The sequence below is a fragment of the Elephas maximus genome, chromosome 3, assembly GCF_024166365.1.
Source record: "Elephas maximus indicus isolate mEleMax1 chromosome 3, mEleMax1 primary haplotype, whole genome shotgun sequence".
Taxonomy (NCBI): Eukaryota; Metazoa; Chordata; class Mammalia; order Proboscidea; family Elephantidae; genus Elephas; species Elephas maximus.
In genome coordinates this window covers 59,480,081-59,502,424 of record NC_064821.1, presented here as the reverse complement: position 1 = coordinate 59,502,424, position 22,344 = coordinate 59,480,081, and the positions used below count along the sequence as shown (strand labels likewise).

Sequence of the window (22,344 nt, the reverse complement as noted above, 5' to 3'; positions counted from 1 at the left end):
GTAATCGTAATAGCTAGCATTAATGACTGCATATTACTTCATATACCCCATTTTATAGATGAGGAAACTGAGACACAGAGTAATTCATAACTGTGCCCAAGGTCACAGGGCCAGTACATAGTGGAGCTGAGATCTCATCCCAAGCAGCCTATCTCCAAGGCCCTGGCTCTTGGCTACTCTACTACACCGCCTGTCATCCAGCTTGCCCTGAAGTAGTTTACACCCAGTAGGGGCAAACAGGAAGACAGGCACTACTGGTGCATAGGTGCAACGGAAGGGTAAGTACCAGGTGTGATGAGAGCATACCACAGGGGGACCTAAGCCAGTTCAGAAGTGGGACAGTAAGGTCTATCAGATAAGCTTCTTACTGGGACACTTAAGTTAATACCCAAAGGACGAGTAAGAGTTAGAGGAGTAATGGGTGATGTTCCAAGCAAAGGCAAGATAGAATGATGAGTTTGTTGACTATACAGTATGGCAGGAACTTAGAATTCTGAAATGGGGGCCGGAGAGGGTAGGGAGAAGAAAATGGCAAGAGACAAGAGTAGACGAATAAAAAATCGCGAAGCTCTGAAGAGTCTGACTTTATCCTGAGGTCAGTGGAGAGCCACCAACGGGTTTTGGAGAGGGAAAAGACGTAATTAGATATGCATTTAGAGGATCACTCTGGCTGCAACGTGTAAAACAGACTGAAGGGGTCAAGACTAGAAGCAATGAGACCATCCAAATGGCACTGCAGAAATCTAGGCAAAAGGCCAGGGAGACCTGATTTTAGGAGGTAGTAGCAAGAAGGACCCCGGTGGCACAATGGTTAGGTGCCCAGCTGCTAACCAAAAGGACAGTGGTTTAAACCCACCAGTGGTTCTGTAAAGATTACAGCCTAGGAAACCCTATGGGGCAGTTCTACTCTATGAGTTGGAACAGACACAGCAGCCCACAACAAGCAGCAGCAGCGAAGAGAAGAAATACTGAGGTAGATGTGATAAGACTTAATAAGTGGCTGGTTATAAGGAGGGGCTGAGAGGGAGGCATCAAGAAGACCCAGGTTTCTGATTTGGGTATTTGTGTAGTTGGGGAAAAAGACGCTGCAGATTCTCTGAAGCCACAGCCTAGAAGCAAGGAATAATCCCAGAAGACACAGCTGGACACAAGGGTAACGGGGTCCTCGGTAGTTAAGTGAGCCATTCATTTATTCATTCAACAATTTGTGAGTGCCTACCATATGTCAGGCATTGAGTGTGGGAATAGAGTAGTAAAGAAAGACACGATCCCTGCCCTCAAGAATCTCAAAGTGTATTAAGGTAAAACAACATTAAAAACACATAACTGTGATAAATGTAGTAAGTCTAGTCTTTAACTGACTAACAGAATGTGCAGACTTCTGGGTTTCTCTTCATTGTTGCTACACAGAGTCAGAGTCACTTCTCAATTCTTTTATGCTCAAATTCTCAAGTAGCACCAACCGACCATCAGGCATGCACAAGACATTTCAAAAAAAAAAAACCACCTTTCCACTCTGCATCTAAAGTGACCACCACACTGGCAACCCAAGGTTTGTGTTTCCTGTCCTCCCACACTCCCACATCTACCACACAACCTTTACTGAAGAAGTTCAAAGTAGAATTTCACATCACAAACTAAAAGCTCATTTCATCCGAAATAATATTTTCATTAAATCAACAACACAATTCATTTTATATAGTACTAAACTACTAAATTTCCCTCATATACATACACTGGAATTGTGAACTGCTGGCAAACTATTTCTACCTGCTAGACAGAGTGTGCCCAGGAAGAGGGACCATCAGAACTCAGTGACTGGTACAAATTTCTCATCTGAGGGTTTCACTGCTCTGTCTCTGGTACTTAATGAATGAGTTCCCTCATAGGGAGGAAAAGGAAAGGCTTTGGGATCATTGATCGCTTCCCTCCAAACGTTCTCCTCCAGCTGCCCTCCATCCTGCTGGCAGTATGGGTGCTTAGCCATTCCTCAAGCAGAAACTCAGATCATCTTTGTCTCTTCCCTCTACCAACTTCCACACCTCCAGTGAGTCTTGTCAACTACATTGCCAAACTGTCTTGGCCTGGACCCTACTCATTAACCTCAGAGCTGGCTTGGTAGAGACCATCTTCTTCTCTCACCTGGTAAATACGGAGATCCCACTAACTTCTCTCCCTTCTCAGTCCCTCTCCCCATCCATTCTCAACACGGTCTCCAGAGTTACCTTTCTAAAACACAGAAATGACTGTCTCTTTTCCGGTAAGAGACAGACCATGAGCCCTGTGATAAAAATGCTACTTATAAAACATAAATATAACAGCACCTTGCAAATCAGATTCACAGTATTTGCTGAAATGAAAGCATAAAAGATCATATATATTTTCTTACTATATTTATGCCTATTAAGGAACTAATTAAAATCACTGACTGACTTGCCTCAAAGAAAACAAGTTGTGTTTGGGTTTTTGGTGAGAAATAAAAACAGCTTTACTGATTCTTCTGATTATAAAACTAATACATGATCATTATTTAAAAATCAGAAAAATCTACAGAAGGTAATTAAAAACATTCACAGTCCCACCAGCCCCAGATGGCTAACATTTACTAAGATCTTACTTTACTTTTATTACCTAATTTAATCTTTATAAAAAGCCTATAAAATAGGTACTATTATTATCCCCCATTTATAAAGAAGTTTAAAGAGAGTGAGTGATTTCTGAAAAATAAGTGGAGCTAAAAATTAACCACCATAAAATGTTAGTATCTCTCCAGACTTTATTTTAGAATGTTATGTGTTTGTGTATTCTTATAAAAAATGAGATCAAGGTCAATATTTACATACTACTTTATAGCCTGCTTCCCTCTCCCCCAGTAAGAATTCATGAATAGCTTTTCAGGTCAATTAACACCATCGTTTTTATGAAGGGCATATACATCTAACCCAACTACCTAGCATGTTGCCTATTACAGAGTAGGCAAATGAGTATTTGTTGAATAAATGAATGCCATAAGTTATGTAACCAAACCCCTGGCTGGGATTGTAGGGGATGCTGATAGATGTAATTACCCAATGCATTATTGATGGAGGGTCCAGTGTGCCACATGAACCTACCGTGTTTCTCAAAAGGAATGTCGTCTTCTACAAAGGGCTCAAAATCACCCCGCTGCTTGACCATGTAGTCCACTGTCTCCTGTCGGTGCCTGAGGTGATTTCGTGAGTGTCCCTCCAATTGGTCACCAAGGGCTCTGAACAGACAATTGCTGTCAACACAAAGGTGTTAGTCAAGACCTTTTAAAAATGAACTGAGTTCATCTAAAACAACGATGTTTCGTGTTAGGTCATCCATGGGAGCCCTTGACGCACAGAAGAGATAAAGAAAGCCTCAACTCTGACAGTCCCAAATTCTTCCCAGAGCCTGCGGGGAGAGCACTGGGGCAGATATTCAACCCCATTACCTTCCTGAGAGGCAACAAACAAGGATTCTACCCCCCACTTATCAGCTGGCTGACTTGCAAGGAAGTCATTCAACCCCCGGGGCCTCTACTGCTTCAATTGTAAGTGGAGCTGGTTATACACTAACCACCTAAAGACAAGAGTCCAGTCCTTAAAAGCCACTCCACACCTAAGGGCTGTAATTCCCAGATCCCCTTCTAAAATGATTAATCTATTGCCTTCTGAAACAAGTTTCACTGCAGCTGACCAGCTAACTAATTAAGCATCTGACAAAGAACACACAAAAGACAGCTATCTGTCAGTGTCCCAAACAAGCAATTGAATCCAACAACCTGTCTGAGCCCTACTAACACAGTGGAGAAACTGAGAAGGAAAACACTTGAACAACAAACAGTTGTACTTCACCGTAACACATCCTCCCTCCCTGGGTACCTCACCCCCATACCCAGGGAGCAACAATGCTGTTGTTATTCCTGTCAAGTAAAAACTTAAACATCATACTGGGTTTTTTTGCCCTAAAATTAAAATGCTGGCAATTAACTTTAAGAGTTATCTTTACTTTCAAATCCCTCAAAACACATGTATAACTCCAAACTATGTCACAAACACAGAGGCCCAGATACACAGACCTGAAACAAGACAAACACAATCTGTTACACTTAAAACTAAGGAAATAAGCCGTTCTGAAGCCAAACAGTTGCCCGGTTTCACACAAACTGTTTACTCTTCAAATAAAACACTATGATATTCTACCTCTAAAATATAACATCATTATTTTTAGGACTTCAGATATAAAAAGAAGCCCTGGTGGTGCGGTGGTTAAGCACTCAGCTGCTAACCAAAAGGTCAGCAGTTCGTACCCACCACCCACTGTGTGGAAGAGCTATGTGGTGGTCTGCTTCCACAAGGATTACAGCCTTGGAAACCCTATGAGGCAGTTCTACTCTGTCCTATATGTTCACTAAGAGTTGGAACTAACTCAATGACAACGGGTATGGGTTAGACCTAAATGTGTAGGAGAAAGACTTTTTTTGTTTTTCAACTTCAAAAGTTGAGTTTTCAATAGAAATTTATAGGAAAGCAGAAATCTCTTTAAATGTATAAAGATTTATACATTTTTTTGGTTTGTTTTGTAGGGGGAAGGAAGAATTTCACAACAGATTCTATAAATTAGAAACCAAGATGCTTTGCATCAATCTGGGGCAAAAATTCTAGAAGTGATTGGAAGAACGTAGTTCTGTAAGCTAAACTGAGGTGTACTGCAAAATCTAACAATAATATTTTTCAACCACAGGAGGGGAAAAAGCTAATGGATAAAACATTCTCAATTTTAAACTTTTCTCTCAAACTTTTCTTAAATCTTGTCAAAACTGCCACCACTAGTCTACTCTTAAATCTAGTTTAAAGGGAGGTATAATTTAGCACAAAATTTTGCATTTAGTTATTTTACATTTAATATGTCAGAATTCACGGTATTCTATAGAGGATAACGAGCTTTTTAGGAACATTTAGTAACATAGGGAAACATTCTCCATATAAGCATAAAAAGTAGGTACAAGATTGTATGCACAAGCCCAACCATGTTGATCTGGACATCGCATGCATGCACAGACACAGAAACACACATACAAACGTATGTAAAGAAAAAACACTGAAATGCTTAAAATAGTTCCTTCAGTGTGCCAAGGACGGTTCTAAGCACTTTAAATCCACTGACGTGGTGTACATTCCGACTCATGGTGACCCCGTGTGTCACAAAGTAGAACTGCTCCACAGAGTTTTCTTGGCTACTGTAATATTTACAGAAGCAGACTGGCAAGCCTTTCTTCCAAAGCACTGCTGGGTGGGTTCAAACCACCAATCTTTCAGTCAGTAATCAAGTGCAAAATGTCTGCACCACCCAGGAACCTTTCAAGCACTTCATATGTATTAAATATTAAATGTTTAGCCCTCACAATTCTATAAGATAGGTACTATTACTATGCACCTTTTCACAGGGAGAATTCTAAGGCTAACCGTAGAGTAATCTGCCCAAGGTCATAAAACTAGTTAGTAGACCCAAGATTCAAACCCAGGCAGCCTGACTCTAGGGTCTATACCTTCACTCAATGTCAAAACGAAAATGTTAACAGTAGAGCAGAACTGCCCCATATGGTTTCCAAGGAGCAGCTGGTGGATTCGAACTGCCAATCTTTTGGTTAGCAGCCATAGTTTGCTGTAGCTCTTATCCACAGCACCACCACAGCTCCTAGTTATCTCTAGTAGTGAAATTAGGGATAATTGTTGAATTCATTTTAATATGCTCTTCTATATTTCCCAAACTCTGAGCTCACTAAAAACAATAGACTGAAATCACTTCTTTTCTGATAGGGTTATAAGGTAGAGACACAGGAAATATGAGAAAACAATTCAACCTACTTGGGTCCTATCAGGGAGCTCAACAAGGGTGCTCAGGATACTTATGAGAACCAAGCAACCACTGCCTAACAGACCTTAAGGAGATCGACTGTTTCCTGAAGGCCACACTGTCCTCCACTCCACTGTAACAACCTCCACCTTACTGACATTTTGGGATAATTCTTTGTTGTGGGGGGTTGCCCTGTACATTGTAGGATGTTCAGGAACATCCCACTAGATGCCTGTACCATATCCCACTGCTGAGTTATGATGGTCAAACATGTCTCCACCTTTTGCCATCTCTGGGAGCCTACGAATGGCATACCTAGAAGTGGGTTGCATGCAGAACCACTCTTCTCTGTTACCAGGTTCCAGGAAAGAAGGTGTAACCAGGCCTGGCCAATCAGCAGTGTCCAGCCTGTGGGCCTCTGTGATTGGTTCAGGGGTGAATACTGACCTCAGACAGTCCAACGAGAGCCAATGAACTTTTCTTGGACCTCTTGAAAAAGAAAAGAGACAGAGAGAGACACACACACAAGGAGAAGATGGCTATGGGATGACGAAGCCAGCCAAGGAACAAGAAACGCATGGGGCTACCAGAAGTTGGAAGAGACATGGATGGATGTTTCCCTAGAGCAGACAGAGAGACCGTGGCCCTGCGAAGACTCTGAATGTGGACTGAGACTCACAACTGTGAGACAATAAATTTCTGTTGTTATAAGCCACCCAAACCAAAAAACCCAAACCTAGTGCCGCTGAGTCGATTCCGACTCATAGCGACCCTATAGGACAGAGTAGAACTGCCCTATAGAGTTTCCAAGGAGCGCCTGGCAGATTCGAACTGCCAGCCCTTTGGTTAGCAGCCGTGGTGCTTAACCACTACGCCACCACGGTTTCCTATAAGCCAGCTGTGGTATTTTGTTATGGCTGCCCAAGGAAACTAAGACAGATGGCTAGAATAAAAAAGATGGTAAGTGTTAGCAAGGATGTGGAGAAACTGGAATTCTCATACACTTCTGCTGGGACTATTAAATAGTTCAACTGCTCTGGAAAACAGTCCCAAAGCTCCTCAAATGATTAGAGTTACATATGACCCAGCATTTCTACTCCTAGGTATACACCCACACAAAAATGTGCATACGCATGTTCAGAGCAGCTTATTTATAAAAGCCCAAAAGCAGAAACAACCCAAATATCCATCAACTGAAGGATGGGTAAACAAAATGTGATATATCCATGGATGGAGTATTATTTGGTCATAAAAAAGAAATGAAACACTGACACATGCTACAACATGAAAGAACCTTAAAAATATGTTAAGTGAGAGATGCCAGTTACAAAAGACCACAGAGTGTATGATTTCATTTTTATGAAATGTTCAGAATAGGCAAATCCATAGAGACAGAAAGCCAATTAGTGGGCTTTAGTGGTGGAGAGGTTGGGGGTAACTGCTAATAGGTCCGGGGTTTCCTTCTGAGATGATGAAAATATTTGAAAATCTACTATGGTTGCACGACTCTGTAGATATACTGAAAACTACTGAATTGTATATTTTAAATGGTGAATTGTACATATGTGAATTATATCTCAATTTAAAAAAGTAACATGAGACAAATACAAATGATAGAGCCATACAGTTTTCTATTGAAACCCAGAATAAAAGCAGCTCACCCAGTCTACTAAAGGGACAGGCAAGCAGCCTTCCTGATAGAACATTACTCCATTTTTCAGACAAGGACCTAAAGACCCTCCCAGAAAAGAACTGAGTATTATTTTCTAAATTAGTGTCAGGCTAAAAATGGAAAAGACTAGTGCTTTCTAGCCCATGATTTATAGTTTGGAAACAGTTTCTCCTTATGCACTGTCAAGATGTCTAAGCCCTGCTGCCATTTAATTGACCTAAATTATTTTAAAGCATAAAAGGCATCAAGCCTAGTTATCTTTGAGTCTGCATTGCATCTACAGTCATGAGCACCTCCAAACAGACACAGGGAACACCTCTTGTTTTGGGTTTCTATAGTTTATCAGAACTCTTCCACAACTCAAACTGGTTTAAGCAAAAAAGAGGATTCTATTGGGTTATATAGATAAGAAATCCAGTGTGTGGACTTCAGGCACAGCTGGATTCAGCGTTATTCACAACAGCCAAAAAGTAGAAACAACTCAATTATCCATCATCAGATGAATGGATAAAAAAACGTGGACATCCATACAAGGGAATATTGCTCAGCCATAAAAAGAATGCTACGATGTGAATGAACCTTGAAACATGCTAAGTGCGAGACGCCAGACACATAAGGCCACGTACTGTACGATTCTTTGCATATGAATATCCAGAAGAGGTAAATCCATAGAGAAAGAAAGTAGGTAAGTGGTTGCCTGCGGCTAGGGGGATAGGGATTTGGGGTGTGACTGCTAAGGGATGCAGGGTTTCTTTCTGGGGTGATGAAAACGTCTTGCAATTAGATAGTGGTAATGGTTGCCCAACTAATAAAAACCACTGAATTGTACAGTTTAAAAGGGTGATTTCGCAGTATGTGAATTATACCTCAATAAAGCTGTTATTACAACAGAAAAAAAAAAAATGTCTCCAGACATTGTCATGTCCCCTGGGGAACAAAATGGTTTCCACTGGGGAACCACTGAGCTAAAGGGATATATGTAAGATCTTGCATTTGAGTTAAAAAAAAAAATTTTTTTTGAACAAGCAGCATATATTAAAAAAAAATTTTTTAGTGCTTAATTTTGTATAAGGCGATATTGTAATATACCAAACTAAAACCCACTGCCCTTGAGTCATTTCCAACTCATAGGCACCCTGTAGAACAGAGTAGGACTGTCCCATAGGGTTTCCAAGGCTGTAAATCTTTATGGAAGCAGGCTGCAACTTCTCCAGTAGAGCGGCTGGTGGGTTCGAACCACAGACCTTCCAGTTAGCAGCCAAGCGCTTAACCACCACACCACCAGGGCTCCTTACTGCAACATAAACCCCCCAAATTTTAATGGGCTGCAGTAACAGTGGTAAATGTACAGAAAGGAGGTGGGGGCAGGTTTTGTTCTATTCTATGAGGTCAGATCACAGCTAGCACATTGGGAACCATTCTGGTTACCGCATTTTAAGAGACATGTTTAGATGAGATGATGTGGTTTTACACGACATCATATGATGAACATGAACCACCTCCAACTATGTATCATGTGAAATGAAAATTGTACAATAAACTAAGATTAAAACATGGAAGCTACAGCGACACATTTTGGCAAATAAAAGGAGATGTTATCTTATTTCTATGAGGGTAGAATGGAAAGACTCAGAGTTTTATAAATTTCTATGAGTGGCAGTCTTCAGTAATTGTCTAAATCTTTGCTGTCCAATATGGTAGCCACTAGCCACATGTGGGTATTGAGCACTTGAAATGTACTTAGTTCAAACTGCAGTGTGCTGTAAGTGTAAAATTGTATAAAAAATAAATGTACTATGACTTAGGAATCCAAATTCTAAGTATATACCCGTAAGACCTGAAAGCAGGAATGCAAGCAGAAACCTGTACACCAGTGTTCATTGCAGCACTATTCACAATAGCCAAAAGGTGAAAACAACCTAAATGTCCACCAACAAATGAATGGATAAACAAAATGGAATATTAGTTCTCAGCCATAAACATAAATGAAGTCCTGATACATGCCACAACACAAGACGAACCTTGAACCTTGAAACCTTGAGTGAAATAAGTCAGTCACCAAAGGCCAAATACTGTATGATCTCACTTATATGAAAGGCAAATATACAGAAACCAAAGCTTATTGGTGGTTACCAAAGGTGGGAGGGAGGAGGAAGGGAAAGTTATTACTTAGGGGGCACTGAGTTTATGTGAATGGTGGCAGAAAAATTTTGAAAAGGCTAATGATAATGGCTGCACAACATGAAGACTGTAATCAATGTCCCTGAATTATACACGTAAAAATTGGATCCGTGTGATCCCTGACTGGCAATGTCAGCATCACCCAGGCACTTGTGAAACAGAAAAATTCTAGGTTGGCATCCCAGGCCTGGGGGTGCAGTGCAGGAAGCTGATTTTAGCTAGGCCTCTAGGTGCTCCTGTTGCATGCTACGGTCTGAGACACCCTCATCTGAAATCTGGACTCTAGACAGTCATTCTCAGTCATGGCTGCACATCACAATCACCCGAGGGGCTGTGAAAACTACATCAATAACCAGGCCCTGTGCCTGAGAGGCTGCTGTTGCTGACCTAGGGGAGAGCCCAGTTTTTTTTTTTAACAAAACAAAATTTTTTTCAGGGAAAATAATACGCTCAATTACAGGAATTACCTTTTGATTATAGTTTTCTGTAATGCATTTTTTTTCTTTATTTCTGTATTTTCCAAATACAATACAATCCTTGTGTGTTATCTAATAGGGAATACCCCTGTATTTTCAAAGAAATGTCGGAATATTAGTGCATCAAAATACTTTAGGCTTTAGACTTTATGTTAGAAAGAGATACTTTTCATATAAATAGTTACTGTGTAGCTATTTAAACATTTCTTTCATGCATTCAAAATTCAGCCACGGTTGAGTTATCAGAAAGCCGCCTGTTGTTGCTAGGTGCTGTCTGATTTTGTTTTTACGTTACCATTCCTTCACAACTCTACCCACCCCTCTTCACCCCAAGAATCTGGTTTTCATGTGCCAGGGAGTTGATTCAACTCTTAGTGACGCTACAGAACAGCGTAGAACTGTCCCATAGGATTTCCAAGGATAGGCTGGTAGATTCGAACTGCTGACGTTTTCATTAGCACCCGAGCCTCTTAACCACTATGCCACAAGGGCTCAAGAATTAAGAACAAAATAAAACAAAACCATTCCAATTCCTGGCCTTTCTATTTAAGCAGACACTTTGGAGTATTTGGGAGCAAATATATATAATGTTATTTGGTTCTCTATTATTTAAAGACACACACTTTTCTCTTTTTTCTGCTATACGCAATAATTGATTTACAAGACTGAACTGCAAAAGAAAATGGTCACATTAAGAAAACAAAAACAATATCATTTAATTGACACAGTTATCAATGCCTTACTTTTTATATATTTATATTTTACAAAGAACTCTTAGGAGACCACAGATTGAATCCTACCTCTGGTATTTTTAGCTATGGGATTTTTTTAATTTTTACTGGGCTTTAAGTGATAGTTTACAAATCAAGTCAGTCTCTCATAGAAAAGTTTATATACACCTTGCTACATACTCCGAAATACTCTCCCCGTAATGAGACAGCACACTCCTTTCCTCCACTCTCTATTTTCATGTCCATTCGGCCAGCTTCTGACCCCTTCTGCTCTCTCATCTCCCCTCCAAACAGGAGATGCTAACATAGTCTCATGTGTCATCATTTTCTATCCCACATTCCAGTCCATCTGAAGAGTTGGCTTCAGGAATAGTTCCTGTCTTGGGATAACAGAAGGTCTGGGGACTATAACCTCCGGGGTCCTTTTAGTCTCAGTCAGACCATTAAGTCTGGTCTCTTTGTGAGAATTTGGGGTCTCCATCCCACTGCTCTCCTGCTCCCTCAGGGGCTCTCCGTTCCACTCCGTGTCAGGGCAGTCAACGCCTATAGCCGGGCACCATCTAGCTCTGGTCTCAGACCGATGCAGTCTCTGGTCGATGCACTCATTTCTGTCTCCTGGGCTCATAATTACCTTGTGATTTGGTGTTCTTCACTCTTCTTTGCTCCCTGTGGGTTGAGACCAACTGATGCATCTTAGATGGACGCTTACTAGCATTTAAGACCCCAGAAGCCACTCTGCAAAGTGGGATGCAGAATATTCTCAGAATAGATTTTATTATGCCAATTGACTTAGATGTCCCCTGAAACCATGGTCCCCAAACCCCTGCCCCTGCTACGCTGGCCTTCGAAGCATTCAGTTTATTCAGGAAACTGCTTTTAGTTTAGTGCAGTTGTGCTGACCTCACCTGTACTGTGTGTTGTCTTTCCCTTCACCTAAATCTTATCTACTATCTAATTCGTGAAAGTCCCTCTCCCTTTTTCCCTCCCTCCCCCCTCTTGTAACAATCAAAGAATATCTTCTTCTCTGTTTACACTATTTCTCCAGTTATTATAATAGTGGTCTTATACAATATTTCTCCTTTTGCAACTGACTAATTTCACTCAGCATAAGGTCTTTCAGATTCCTCCATGTTATGAAATGTTTCACGGATTCATCATTGTTCTTTATCGATGTGCAGTATTCCATTGTGTGAATATACTGTAATTTATTTATCTATTAATCATTGAGGGGCACCTTGGCTGCTTCCATCTTTTTGCTATTGTGAACAGTGCTGCAATGAACGTAGGTGTGCATGTATCTGTTCATGTAAAGGCTCTTAATTCTCTAGGATATATTCCAAGGAGTGGGATCGCTGGATCATACAGTAATTCTATTTCTAGTTTTTTAAGGAAGTGCCAAATTGACTTCCAAAGCGGTTATACCATTTTATATTCCTACCAGCAGTGTATAAATGTTCCAATCTCTCCACAACCTCTCCAGCATTTATTATTTTGTGTTTTTTGGATTAATGCCAGCCTTGTTAGAGTAAGATGGAATCTTATTGTAGTTTTGATCTGCATTTCTCTAATGGCTAATGATCATGAGCATTTCCTCATGTACCTGTTAGCTACCTGAATGTATTCTTCAGTGAAGTGCCTGTTCATATCCTTTGCCCATTTTTTAATTGGGTTGTCTTTCTGTAGTTGAATTTTTGCAGTATCATGCAGATTTTAGAGATCGGATGCTGATCGGAAATGTCACAGCTAAAAACATTTTCCCAGTCTGTAGGTAGTCTTTTTACTCTTTTGGTGAAGTCTTTGAATGAGCATAGATGTTTGATTTTTAGGAGCTCCCAGTTATCTAGTTTCTCTTCTGTATTGTTAGTAATGTTTTGTATACCATTTATGCCATGTATTAGGGCTTCTAGTGTCGTCCCTATTTTTTCTTCCATGATCTTTATCATTTTAGATTTTATATTTAGGTCTTTGATCCATTTTGAGTTAGTTTTTGTGCATGGTGTGAGGTGTGGGTCTTGTTTCATTTTTATGCAGGTGGATATCCAGTTATGCCAGCACCACTTGTTAAAGAGACTGTCTCTTCCCCATTTAACTCACTTTGGGCCTTTGTCAAATATCAACTGCTCATATATGGATGGATTTATGTCTGGATTCTCAGTTCTGTTCCATTATTCTAGGTATCTGTTGTTGTACGAGTACCAGGCTGATTACTGTGGCGGTATAATAGGTTCTAAAATCAGGTAGAGGGAGGCCGCCTTCTTCTTCAGTAATGCTTTACTTATTCGGGGCCTCTTTCCCTTCCACATGAAGTTGGTGATTTGTTTCTCCATCTCATTAAAAAATGTCATTGGAATTTGAATTGGAATTGCATTGTATTGTATCTATAGATCGCTTTTGACAGAATAGACATTTTTACAATGTTAAGTCTTCCTATGCATGAGCAAGGTATGTTTTTCCACTTACACAGGTGTCTTTTGGTTTCCTGCAGTAATGCCTTGTAGTTTTCTTTGTATAAGTCTTTTACATCTCTGGTAAGATCCCTAAATATTTTGTCTTCTTGGGCTACTATAAATGGTGCTGATTTGGTGATTTCCTCCTCAATGTTCTTTTTGTTGGAGTAGAGGAATCCAACTGATTTTTGTACGTTTATCTTGTATCCTGATACTCTCCTGAGCTCTTCTTTTAGTTTCAGTAGTTTTGTTGAGGACTCTTTAGGGTTTTCTGTGCATAAGATCATGTCATCTGCAAAAAGAGATACTTTTGCTTCTTCCTTACCCATCTGGATGCCCTTTATTTATCTAGCCTAATTGCTCTGTCTAGGACCTCCAGCACAACGGTGAGTAAGAGTGGTGATAAAGGGCATCCTTGTCTGGTTCCCAATTGCAAGCGGAATGCTTTCAGACTCTCCCCATTTAGGATGATGTTGGCTGTTGACTTTGTATAAATGCCCTTTATTATGCTGAGGAATTTTCCTTCTATTCCTATTTTGCTGAGAGTTTTTAACATGAATGGGTGATCAACTTTGTCAAATGCCTTTTCTGAAACAATTGATAAAATCATGTGGTTCTTTTCTTTTATTTATATGACGGATTACATTAATTGTTTTTCTAATGTTGAACCATCCCTGCATACCTGGTATGAATCCCACTTGGTCATGGTGAATTATTTTTTTGATATGTTGTTGAATTCTATTGGCTACAATTTTGTTGAGGATATTTGCATCTAATTTCATGAAGGATATACGTCTGTAATTTTCTTTTTTTGTGTGGTGTCTTTACCTGGTTTTGGTATCAGGGATATGCTGGCTTCACAGAAGAGTCTGGGAGTATTCCATCCTTTTCTATGCTCTGAAATACCTTTAGTAGTAGTGGTGTTAACTCTCCTCTGAAAGTCTGGTAGAACTCTGCATTGAAGCCGTCTGGGCCAGGACTTTTTTTTTTGGGGGGAGTTTTTTGATTACCTTTTCAATCTCTTCTTTTGTTATGGGTCTATTTAGTTGTTCTACCTCTGTTTGTGTTAGTTCAGGTAGGTAATGTGTTTCCAGGACACTATCCATTTCTTCTAGGTTTTCAAATATGCTAGAGTACAATTTTTTGTAGTAATCTGATATGATTCTTTTAACTTCAGTTGGGTCTGTTGCAATATAACCCATCTCATTTCTTATTCAGGTTATTTGCTTCCTCTCCTGTTTTTCTTTTGTCCGTTTGGCCAATGGTTTATCAATTTTGTTATTTTTTTCAAAGAACCAGCTTTTGGTCTGGTTAACTCTTTCAATTATTTTTCTGTCTTCTATTTCATTTAATTCTGCTGTAATTTTTATAATTTGCTTTCTTCTGGTGCCTGAGGGTTTCTGTTGTTGTTCTCTTTCTATTTGTTCAGGTTGTAGGGATAATTTTTTTATTTTGGACCTTTCTTCTTTTTGTATGTGTGCATTTATTGATATAAATTGACCTCTGAGCACTGCTTTTGCTGTGACCCAAAGGTTCTGATAGGAAGTGGTTTCATTCTCATAGGATTCTATGAATTCCTTTTTTGTGTGTGTGTTGTTGACAGTTTCTCTTTCCCACTTAATTTTTCGTGCTGTGTAGTTTATCTTTATATATTGTCTTTTCCTCTTGTTCGTTGTTGTTGATTTTGTATCTGCTGACTCTCTATTTTTTCCTCATATTTTATTTTGATGGGTAGGATAGTTTGTCTCTTTTGTGGTTACCTTAATATTTACACCTATTTTTCTAAGTTTAAACCTAACTTTTATTTTTTTTAATTAATTAATTTATTTATTTTTTCCTTTATATTGCCTTGTCTTCCTCTCCATATGAAAGATCTATGACTACAGTTCTTAGTCCCTCTTTATTGTTTTAATGTGGTCTTTTTTTACATAATAACATCGCTGTTTCCCTGTTTTGAGCATTTTTTAATCTTGATTTATTTTTGTGATTTCCCTGTGTGGGTTGACCTCTGATTGACCTATCCAATGTTCTAGTCTTGGGTTGATACCTGGTATTACTGATCTTCTAATTGAAGAACTCCTTTTAGTATTTCCTGTAGTTTTGGTTTGCTTTTTCCAAATTCCCTTGTCTTTTGTTTATATGGAAATGTCCTAATTCCACCTTTGTATTTGAGAGAGTTTTGCTGGATATATGATTTTTGGCTGGCAATTTTTTTCCTTCAATGCTTTATATAAGTCATCCCATTGTTTTCTTGCCTGCATGGTTTCTGCCGAGTAGTCTGAGCTTATTCTTACTGCCTCCTCTCCTTTGTAGGTGACTTTTCATTTATCCCTTGCTGCTCTTAAAATTCTCTATCTCTGGTTTTACCAAGTTTGATTATGTCTTGGTGACTTTCTTTTAAAATCTACCTTATGTGGAGTTCAATGAGCATCTTGGATAGATATCTTCTCATCTTTCACGATATCAGGGAAATTTTCTGTCAACAAATCTTCCACAATTCTCTCTGTACTTTCTGTTGTCCCTCCCTGTTCTGGCACTCCAAACACTAGTCAGTTATTTCTCTTGATAGAGATCCATATGATTCTTAAGTTTTCTTTTTTTTTTAATTCTTTTATCTGATTTTTCTTCAAATATATTGGTGCCAAGTGTTTTACATTCAAGCTCACCAATTCTGCCTTCTACTTGCTCAATTCTACTCCTCTGACTTTCTATTGAGTTGTCTACTTCTGTGATATTAACGTTAATCTTCTAAATTTCTGATTGCTGTCTCTCTATGGATTCTTGCAGCTTATTAAATTTTTCATTATGTTCTTGAATAAACTTTTTAGTTTCTTCAACTACTTTATCTGTGTGTTCCTCGGCTTGTTCTGCTTATTGCCTGATCTCCTTCCTAATCTCGTTCCTGATGTCTTGAAGAGTTCTGTATATTAATCTTTTGAATTCTGCATCCGGTAATTCCAGGAAGGCACTTTCATCCAGGAAATCCATTGATTCTTTGTTTTGAGAACTTGCTGAGGCGATCATGGTCTGTTTCTTTATGTAACTTGATATTGACTATTGTCTCTGAGCCATCTATAAGTTATCGTATTAGTTTATGTTATGTTTCCTTACTGTATCCCAGCTTATTGCTTTGTTTTGTTTTGATATGCCCAAATGGGTTGCTTGAGTGAGCTAGCTTGACTATTTTCACCTTTGAAGCTCTGACGTCCTGTCCCCAGATGGCTAGAGCTGTTATCAGGTATATCAGTCTAGGAGTCCATTCAGTTTTCTTGTATGAATTCAGCTCAGGTGTCCAGGTAGCTGATCATCAAGTGTGTGGTACAGGCTCTGTCCTACAGTCTTAGAGGGGCAGGGGTGATTGGTATGGGTACCAATATCTGGTTGCAGCAGGAAGTCACGCTCTGAACAAGACAGGGGGCCGAGAACCATCCCCCACATGTCTGTGAGGAAAGCGTGTCCCTGTTCTCTAAAACATACAGGTGCCTGGGTTTTGCAAATGGATCATGGGCACCCAATGCTTTTGTTTGTAAAGACTGGGAGGTACCAGTTGTCCTTGGAGCCCTGTCAGGGGTGGCTGGGTGACCTGAGTGGAGCCACCAGTGCTTAGGCCCCTGATGTGGGTAGGTGATGACCCTGTTTAACAGGCAAAGCAGGGTCAAATACCAAACACCCACCTCTTCACTGCACAGCTGAAATGGATGTAGTCTTTCAACAAGGGCCTATTCTCCTGAAATAGGCCCATACAGGTCCATGCAGGGGGGAAAGGTATTCAAAGTCCACAGACCGTTTATGCCTGGACAGGAGCCACTTCTGTCCTGAGCTCCTCAGTTAGTAGAGCTGTTAAATTATCTTTTCCCCCAATTGTGAATTTATTCCTACTCCAAGGCCAGGAGGATGGCTCCAGGCGCTCAACACAGCCTATCTCATGCCCAGGGAAATCAAAAGCCTCTGAAGCCAGCTTGGGAATGGGGGCGGGGCGGGGGGGGGGCACAGTAAAATATACACAAGTACTTAGCTTTTGCCAAGAGCACCGTTATTCCCTGGTTCCAGAGGTGTGAAGAGGCTGTTCAGCTGGCTGTTTCTCCCTGAGAAAACTGTGGACAAACACTAACACCAGCCCACCACAGCCGCTCCTAGGAATGGTGCCTGAGGGATCCCGGCAATTCAGGTACAGCAACTCCTCTCCAATACTGAACCATCTCCCCTTCCCCTGCCGCTCAGTTCATTTTCTAACTTTCCCTTCAATTTTCAGGGCTCCTAGCTTGTCATAAATATAATTGTTTCACTTGTTTTTTTCAGGTCTTTGTTGTGAGAGGGATCGCAGGAAATGGCTGGCTATTCTGCCATCTTGGCCTCGCCTCCCCAAGCACCATATTTTTTTAAAAGTTTCCCCAGGTGATTCTGTTGTGTCACAAGGAATGAGAACCACTGAGCTAGGCACATGAGATGGGATGCTTTCAGGTGATGCAAGCACAAGTGGATAATTATTGTTGTGCCATCAAGTTAATTCCAACTTATTGAGACCCCATAGAGTTTCCTAGGCTATAATCTTTACAGAAGCACATCACCAGGTCTTTCCTCCCGTGAAGCCACTGGTGGGTTTAAACCGCCAACCTTTCAGTTAACAGCTAAGCACTTAACAGTTGCACCACCAGGACTCCTTAACGGACAATTAGACAAGATGATTTGTGAATGCCCTTCCATCCCTAAGATCCTGTGACATTAAAAAAAATAGTAATAGTAATACAAATAAAACAACATGTTTGAGACACAGACAAAAGGCTAAAATTAGTGATTTTTTAATATTTTAATTTTAGAACACTACCAATTAGTAAGGTAATTTAGGGCTTCATTTAGTAGATAAAACTAAATCAGACAGGTGTTAATATCTCACTGCCATGAGTGAGAACTGACTAGAAGGCAGTCGGTTTGGATTCCAATTAGAGACTCTTTTCACTCTGTATTCAATCATGTTTTTAAAGGACAACATGAAAGGTAATCTATTTCTTTGTTCTGAAATTAAATCCAATTTATATGAATACATCCTACAGGCAAATATGAAGGTGGTCCATGATGCATTACAAAATCTCATAATTAGCTCTTTGATTAATCTCTGTTAAACTGACTCAACTTATATAAAAGCTGCATTAAAAGATACCAGTTAATTCATTCCCAAGTATTTGCAGGTTCCAGAATGCTACAAGTACCACATTGCCAGCAATGAACTTGCCCATAACAAAATGCTATTTCAGGCTTCTCAATACTGTAATCAGACAAGAATGGAGAGGGGAGACTGCCAACTATTTTCTTATATTATCATAATTGTATTGACTTTCAGAGAGTACTCAGTAAGTACTAATAAATAAAAGAATTTGTTGACACCTGCCAGGCCATCACATATACAGAAACCACCATTCACTGCACAGTGGATAGCCTGTCATCATCACATCCAAAAGGGTCACAATACTAAAAAGGGATGAACCACAGTCTATGTGATGGTACCCATGTAAAGAATCTGTGAACAGAAGGGGGTTAGCTTCATGAAGCCTACACAAGGGGAACTCAAAAAACAAAACATTATCATTTTATCTAATTGTCCAAAGATAAGAGATCTCCGAAGCTAGAGATGTGAACACTCCAATCCAGCTGACCTCTGCAGCCTCCATGCCCACTACCTTTCTACCTTTTGCTCTTGTTGTCCTGAACAACGTGTAGATCTCCCAAAAATGCACTCTTCTGCCTTTCATTTGCCCCCTCTCAGCCTGGCATGTTCTTATGGCATAATCCTATCAATCCTTCAAGACCCAGCAGTTACGTGATATACGATGAGGTAGGTTGTCGCTCTAACAGCTAATGGAATGTGTTTGTGTACTTTTGTTTTAAAACATTCTCCCATTTATTTTTTAATATAGTAAATACTGATACAGATAACCCACATAAACAAAAGCTCTTTGGGTTCTCAGTAATTTTTAAGAGCATAAAGGGGTCCTAAGGCCACAAAGTTTGAGGCCCACTGTTGTGTTTCTCCCTTACTAGGCTGTGAACTCATTACGTATCTTAGTCAACGTATTCTCAGCACCTTGCTCAATCAATGTTTCCTGAATTAACTGAAGTATCCTCTTTTGGGGAGGGGAGAGAAGGGGAAGAGAGGAGAGGGAGATAGTGTCCCAGTTTCCCATTTTTTTTATGAGAGCCCTCAAGACTTTACAATTCCCTATGCTCTGATTCCTGCTCATAAGTAAACTTCTGTTGAGTACTTCAGTTTCCTGAGCACCCTGATATTGGGAATGCCATGTGCAGCATAGCGGACAAAAGCACTACAATCATTTGTAACGAGCAGCACCACCCCAAACCCACTGTATTCAATTGGTATTTTGGTTGTGAGTTTGATTAGAATAAGTAAGGCCCTGAATAGTTAATAAACTCTGAACGCCTATTTGACAAAACCAAGGTAGTAAGCTGAAAGCAAGACTCGGCAAAACAAGCCTTGAACTGTAATGACCCTACTAAGAAAATGCCCCTTTTAGGGGCCTGCTGAGTGGCTAGATGGCCTTCCTCTTTATTTTTATCATTCATTCAACAAAAACATACTGAATACCTTCTATGTATTAGGCACCATGCTAGGTGGCGGTGAATAAGACACAATCAAGCTCTAATTGCAATTTAACCAAAAACACCAAGACAGGAGAGGTGGCTAACCCTTTGTGAACAGGAAGAAATCCAATCTGCCTGAAGCACCGGGCATATATAGGAGAGGAAAGATGGGAAAGGTAAATTCGGGCCAGTTCACAGAGCGGATTAATTAGGAGCAATGTAATGTAAAATCAAGAAAACCGTCTTCTTGCCTCTTTTCCACACATAATAACTAAGGCAATCCCGTATGGTCTTTAACTTCGTTTTTCCCTCTGCCCAATCTGATCATTCAAATGACTGGAGGAGAAACACCAACCAGGCTGTCAATAATACGGTCTCCTCCAGAGTGACACATTCTGGCAGCCAGACCCCCCTTTACCTGCCCCTGCATTTGGGGATGCTAGCTGTTCTCCTTCCCTCTTCCCTAGCCTTTTCCATCTTCTTTCCATGCTCCTCGATTTCTCTCTTCTTTCCTGAAGCCACTTTTCCTGCCCCCATTCTCTCCCTTCCCATCCCCAATTATTTATCCATCCCGTGTTCCCTAAAAAAGCTGGACCTGGATCCAGGCCAAGCCCAAAGCAAGCTTGAGTAAGCATCTTCGCTTGCAGAGTGTGTAAGTAAGAATTCGTGAAGTTACTTTCAGCTCAGTAAACAACAGGCCCTCACAGACCTAATTTCCCAAACGTAAAGCGCCAATACCCAACAGTGAGAACTCAAGGGGACAAAGCATTACACCAAGAGAGGCTTATGCCTCTCCTTCTGCTCTTCTTCTCGTCATCATGACAGAGGTTGTGCTCTCTGAATGACTGGCTCCAATTCATTCCTTCAGGTCTCAGCCTAAATGTCACCTTTCAAGGCGGCCTTCTTTGGCCATCAAACTACAGTAAACCCGCCCCGATATTCTCACTCTAACACCTCCTCCGGGCGCCTGCCACGATTTAGGACAATTTGGGATTCCCGTGAGCATGTGGAGGTGAGGGGCCTCGCTCGCCGCTACACCTCCTCCACCGGCTGACGCTCGGGGCCTCCTGAATGAATGGACTGACGAGAGCGGGCGGCCGTCGCCAGGCCCGGCGCGTCCCCCGGCGCCGCCTCCCGCGCTCCCGGGCCCGCCTCACCCGTCCCCCGGCACCTCCCGCAGCTTCAGCCCCAGGGCCTGCAGCTGGTTGGCGAAGCTGACGAACTCCTCCTCGCAGCCGCTGCCGGGCTCGGGCCGGTTCCGCCGCTCCTTGGCCAGGGCCCGCCGCGCCGCCCGCTCGTCCCGCTTGCGCTCGGCCTCGGCTTTCCGGCTGCCGCTGCCCGGCCGGCTCTTCGCCGCCTGCTTTCGGGACATGGCCCTGACCCCGCGGCCGCAGCGGCAGCAGGGAAAACCGTAGGACCCTCCGAGCGGCCCCCTCAGGTGCCAAGAAGGCGAAGGGGCACGGGCGACAGAGCCCGGCGACTCGGCCACTGCCACTGCGCCTGCGCGGGTGCCTGGCACCGCGGCCACGTGACCAAAACCCCGCCCCCACCCTCCTTGGGGCTGGGGGCTCGGCGCCATAGAGAGCCGGCCTGGGAGAGGTAGAGGGTCGTCCATCCGTGTTTATTCTACTGTTCCCTCTAGTGGTGGGTGGTACTTTAATGAGGAGCACGTGGGACCAGAGAGAACAAAGGGGGAAAGGTCAAGAAGAGAAATGGAGGATGATTGTAGAAGAAAGCAGTTGCAGAAGTTAGGAAAGGAAGGAAACTAAAATATTTCAAAGTCTTCTTTGTGAGTTGTGATAGACACTTCAACATGGCTCATCTTGTCTGTTTTTACTGTTGTTAGGTGCCATCCAGTCGGCATAGCCACTGTATGTTCCAAGCAAAAGACTGCCCAGTCCTGCTCCATCCTCACAATCATTGCTGTTTGAGCCCATTGTTGCAGCCACTGTGTCAATCCATCTCATTGAGGGTATTCCTCTTTTTCGCTGACCCTGTACTCCACCAAGCATGATGTCCTCCAGAGACTGATCCCTCCTGATAACATGTCCAAAATACGTGAGACAAGTGTCGCCATCTTTGCTTCCAAGGAGCATTCTGACCGTATGTCTTTCAAAACAGATTTGTTCTTTCTTCTGGAAGTCAATGGTATATTTAATATTCTTTGCCAACACCACAATTCAGTGTCATAAATTCTCTTTTGATCTTCCTTATTCATTGTTTAGCTTTCGAATGCATATGAGGCGACTGAAAACACCATGGCTTGGGTCCGGAGCACCTTAGTCTTCAAGGTGACATCTCTGCTTTTCAACACTTTAAAGAGGTGTTTTGCAGCAGATTAGCCCAATGCAATTCATCATTTGATTTCTTAACTGCTACTC

The 22,344-nt window shown here is 41.3% G+C and overlaps 1 protein-coding gene across 3 annotated transcripts in view; it reads right to left on the bottom strand.

The window, feature by feature from the left end:
- OTUD3 (OTU deubiquitinase 3) overlaps positions 1–21,497 on the bottom strand; it is a 39,977-nt gene extending 18,480 nt beyond the window's left edge. For 2 of the 3 annotated variants that reach the window (XM_049878128.1, XM_049878129.1), the window contains exons 1-2: positions 21,121–21,496; positions 3,114–3,262 (exon numbers count right to left, since the gene is read on the bottom strand). In XM_049878128.1, the coding sequence (XP_049734085.1) occupies positions 3,114–3,262; positions 21,121–21,335 (364 nt within the window). In that variant the 5' untranslated portion in view covers positions 21,336–21,496. Of the gene's footprint in view, positions 1–3,113; positions 3,263–21,120 lie in introns of all 3 variants that reach the window. The other variant, XM_049878130.1, reaches the window with a different exon arrangement.
- Positions 21,498–22,344: the final 847 nt, after the last annotated feature.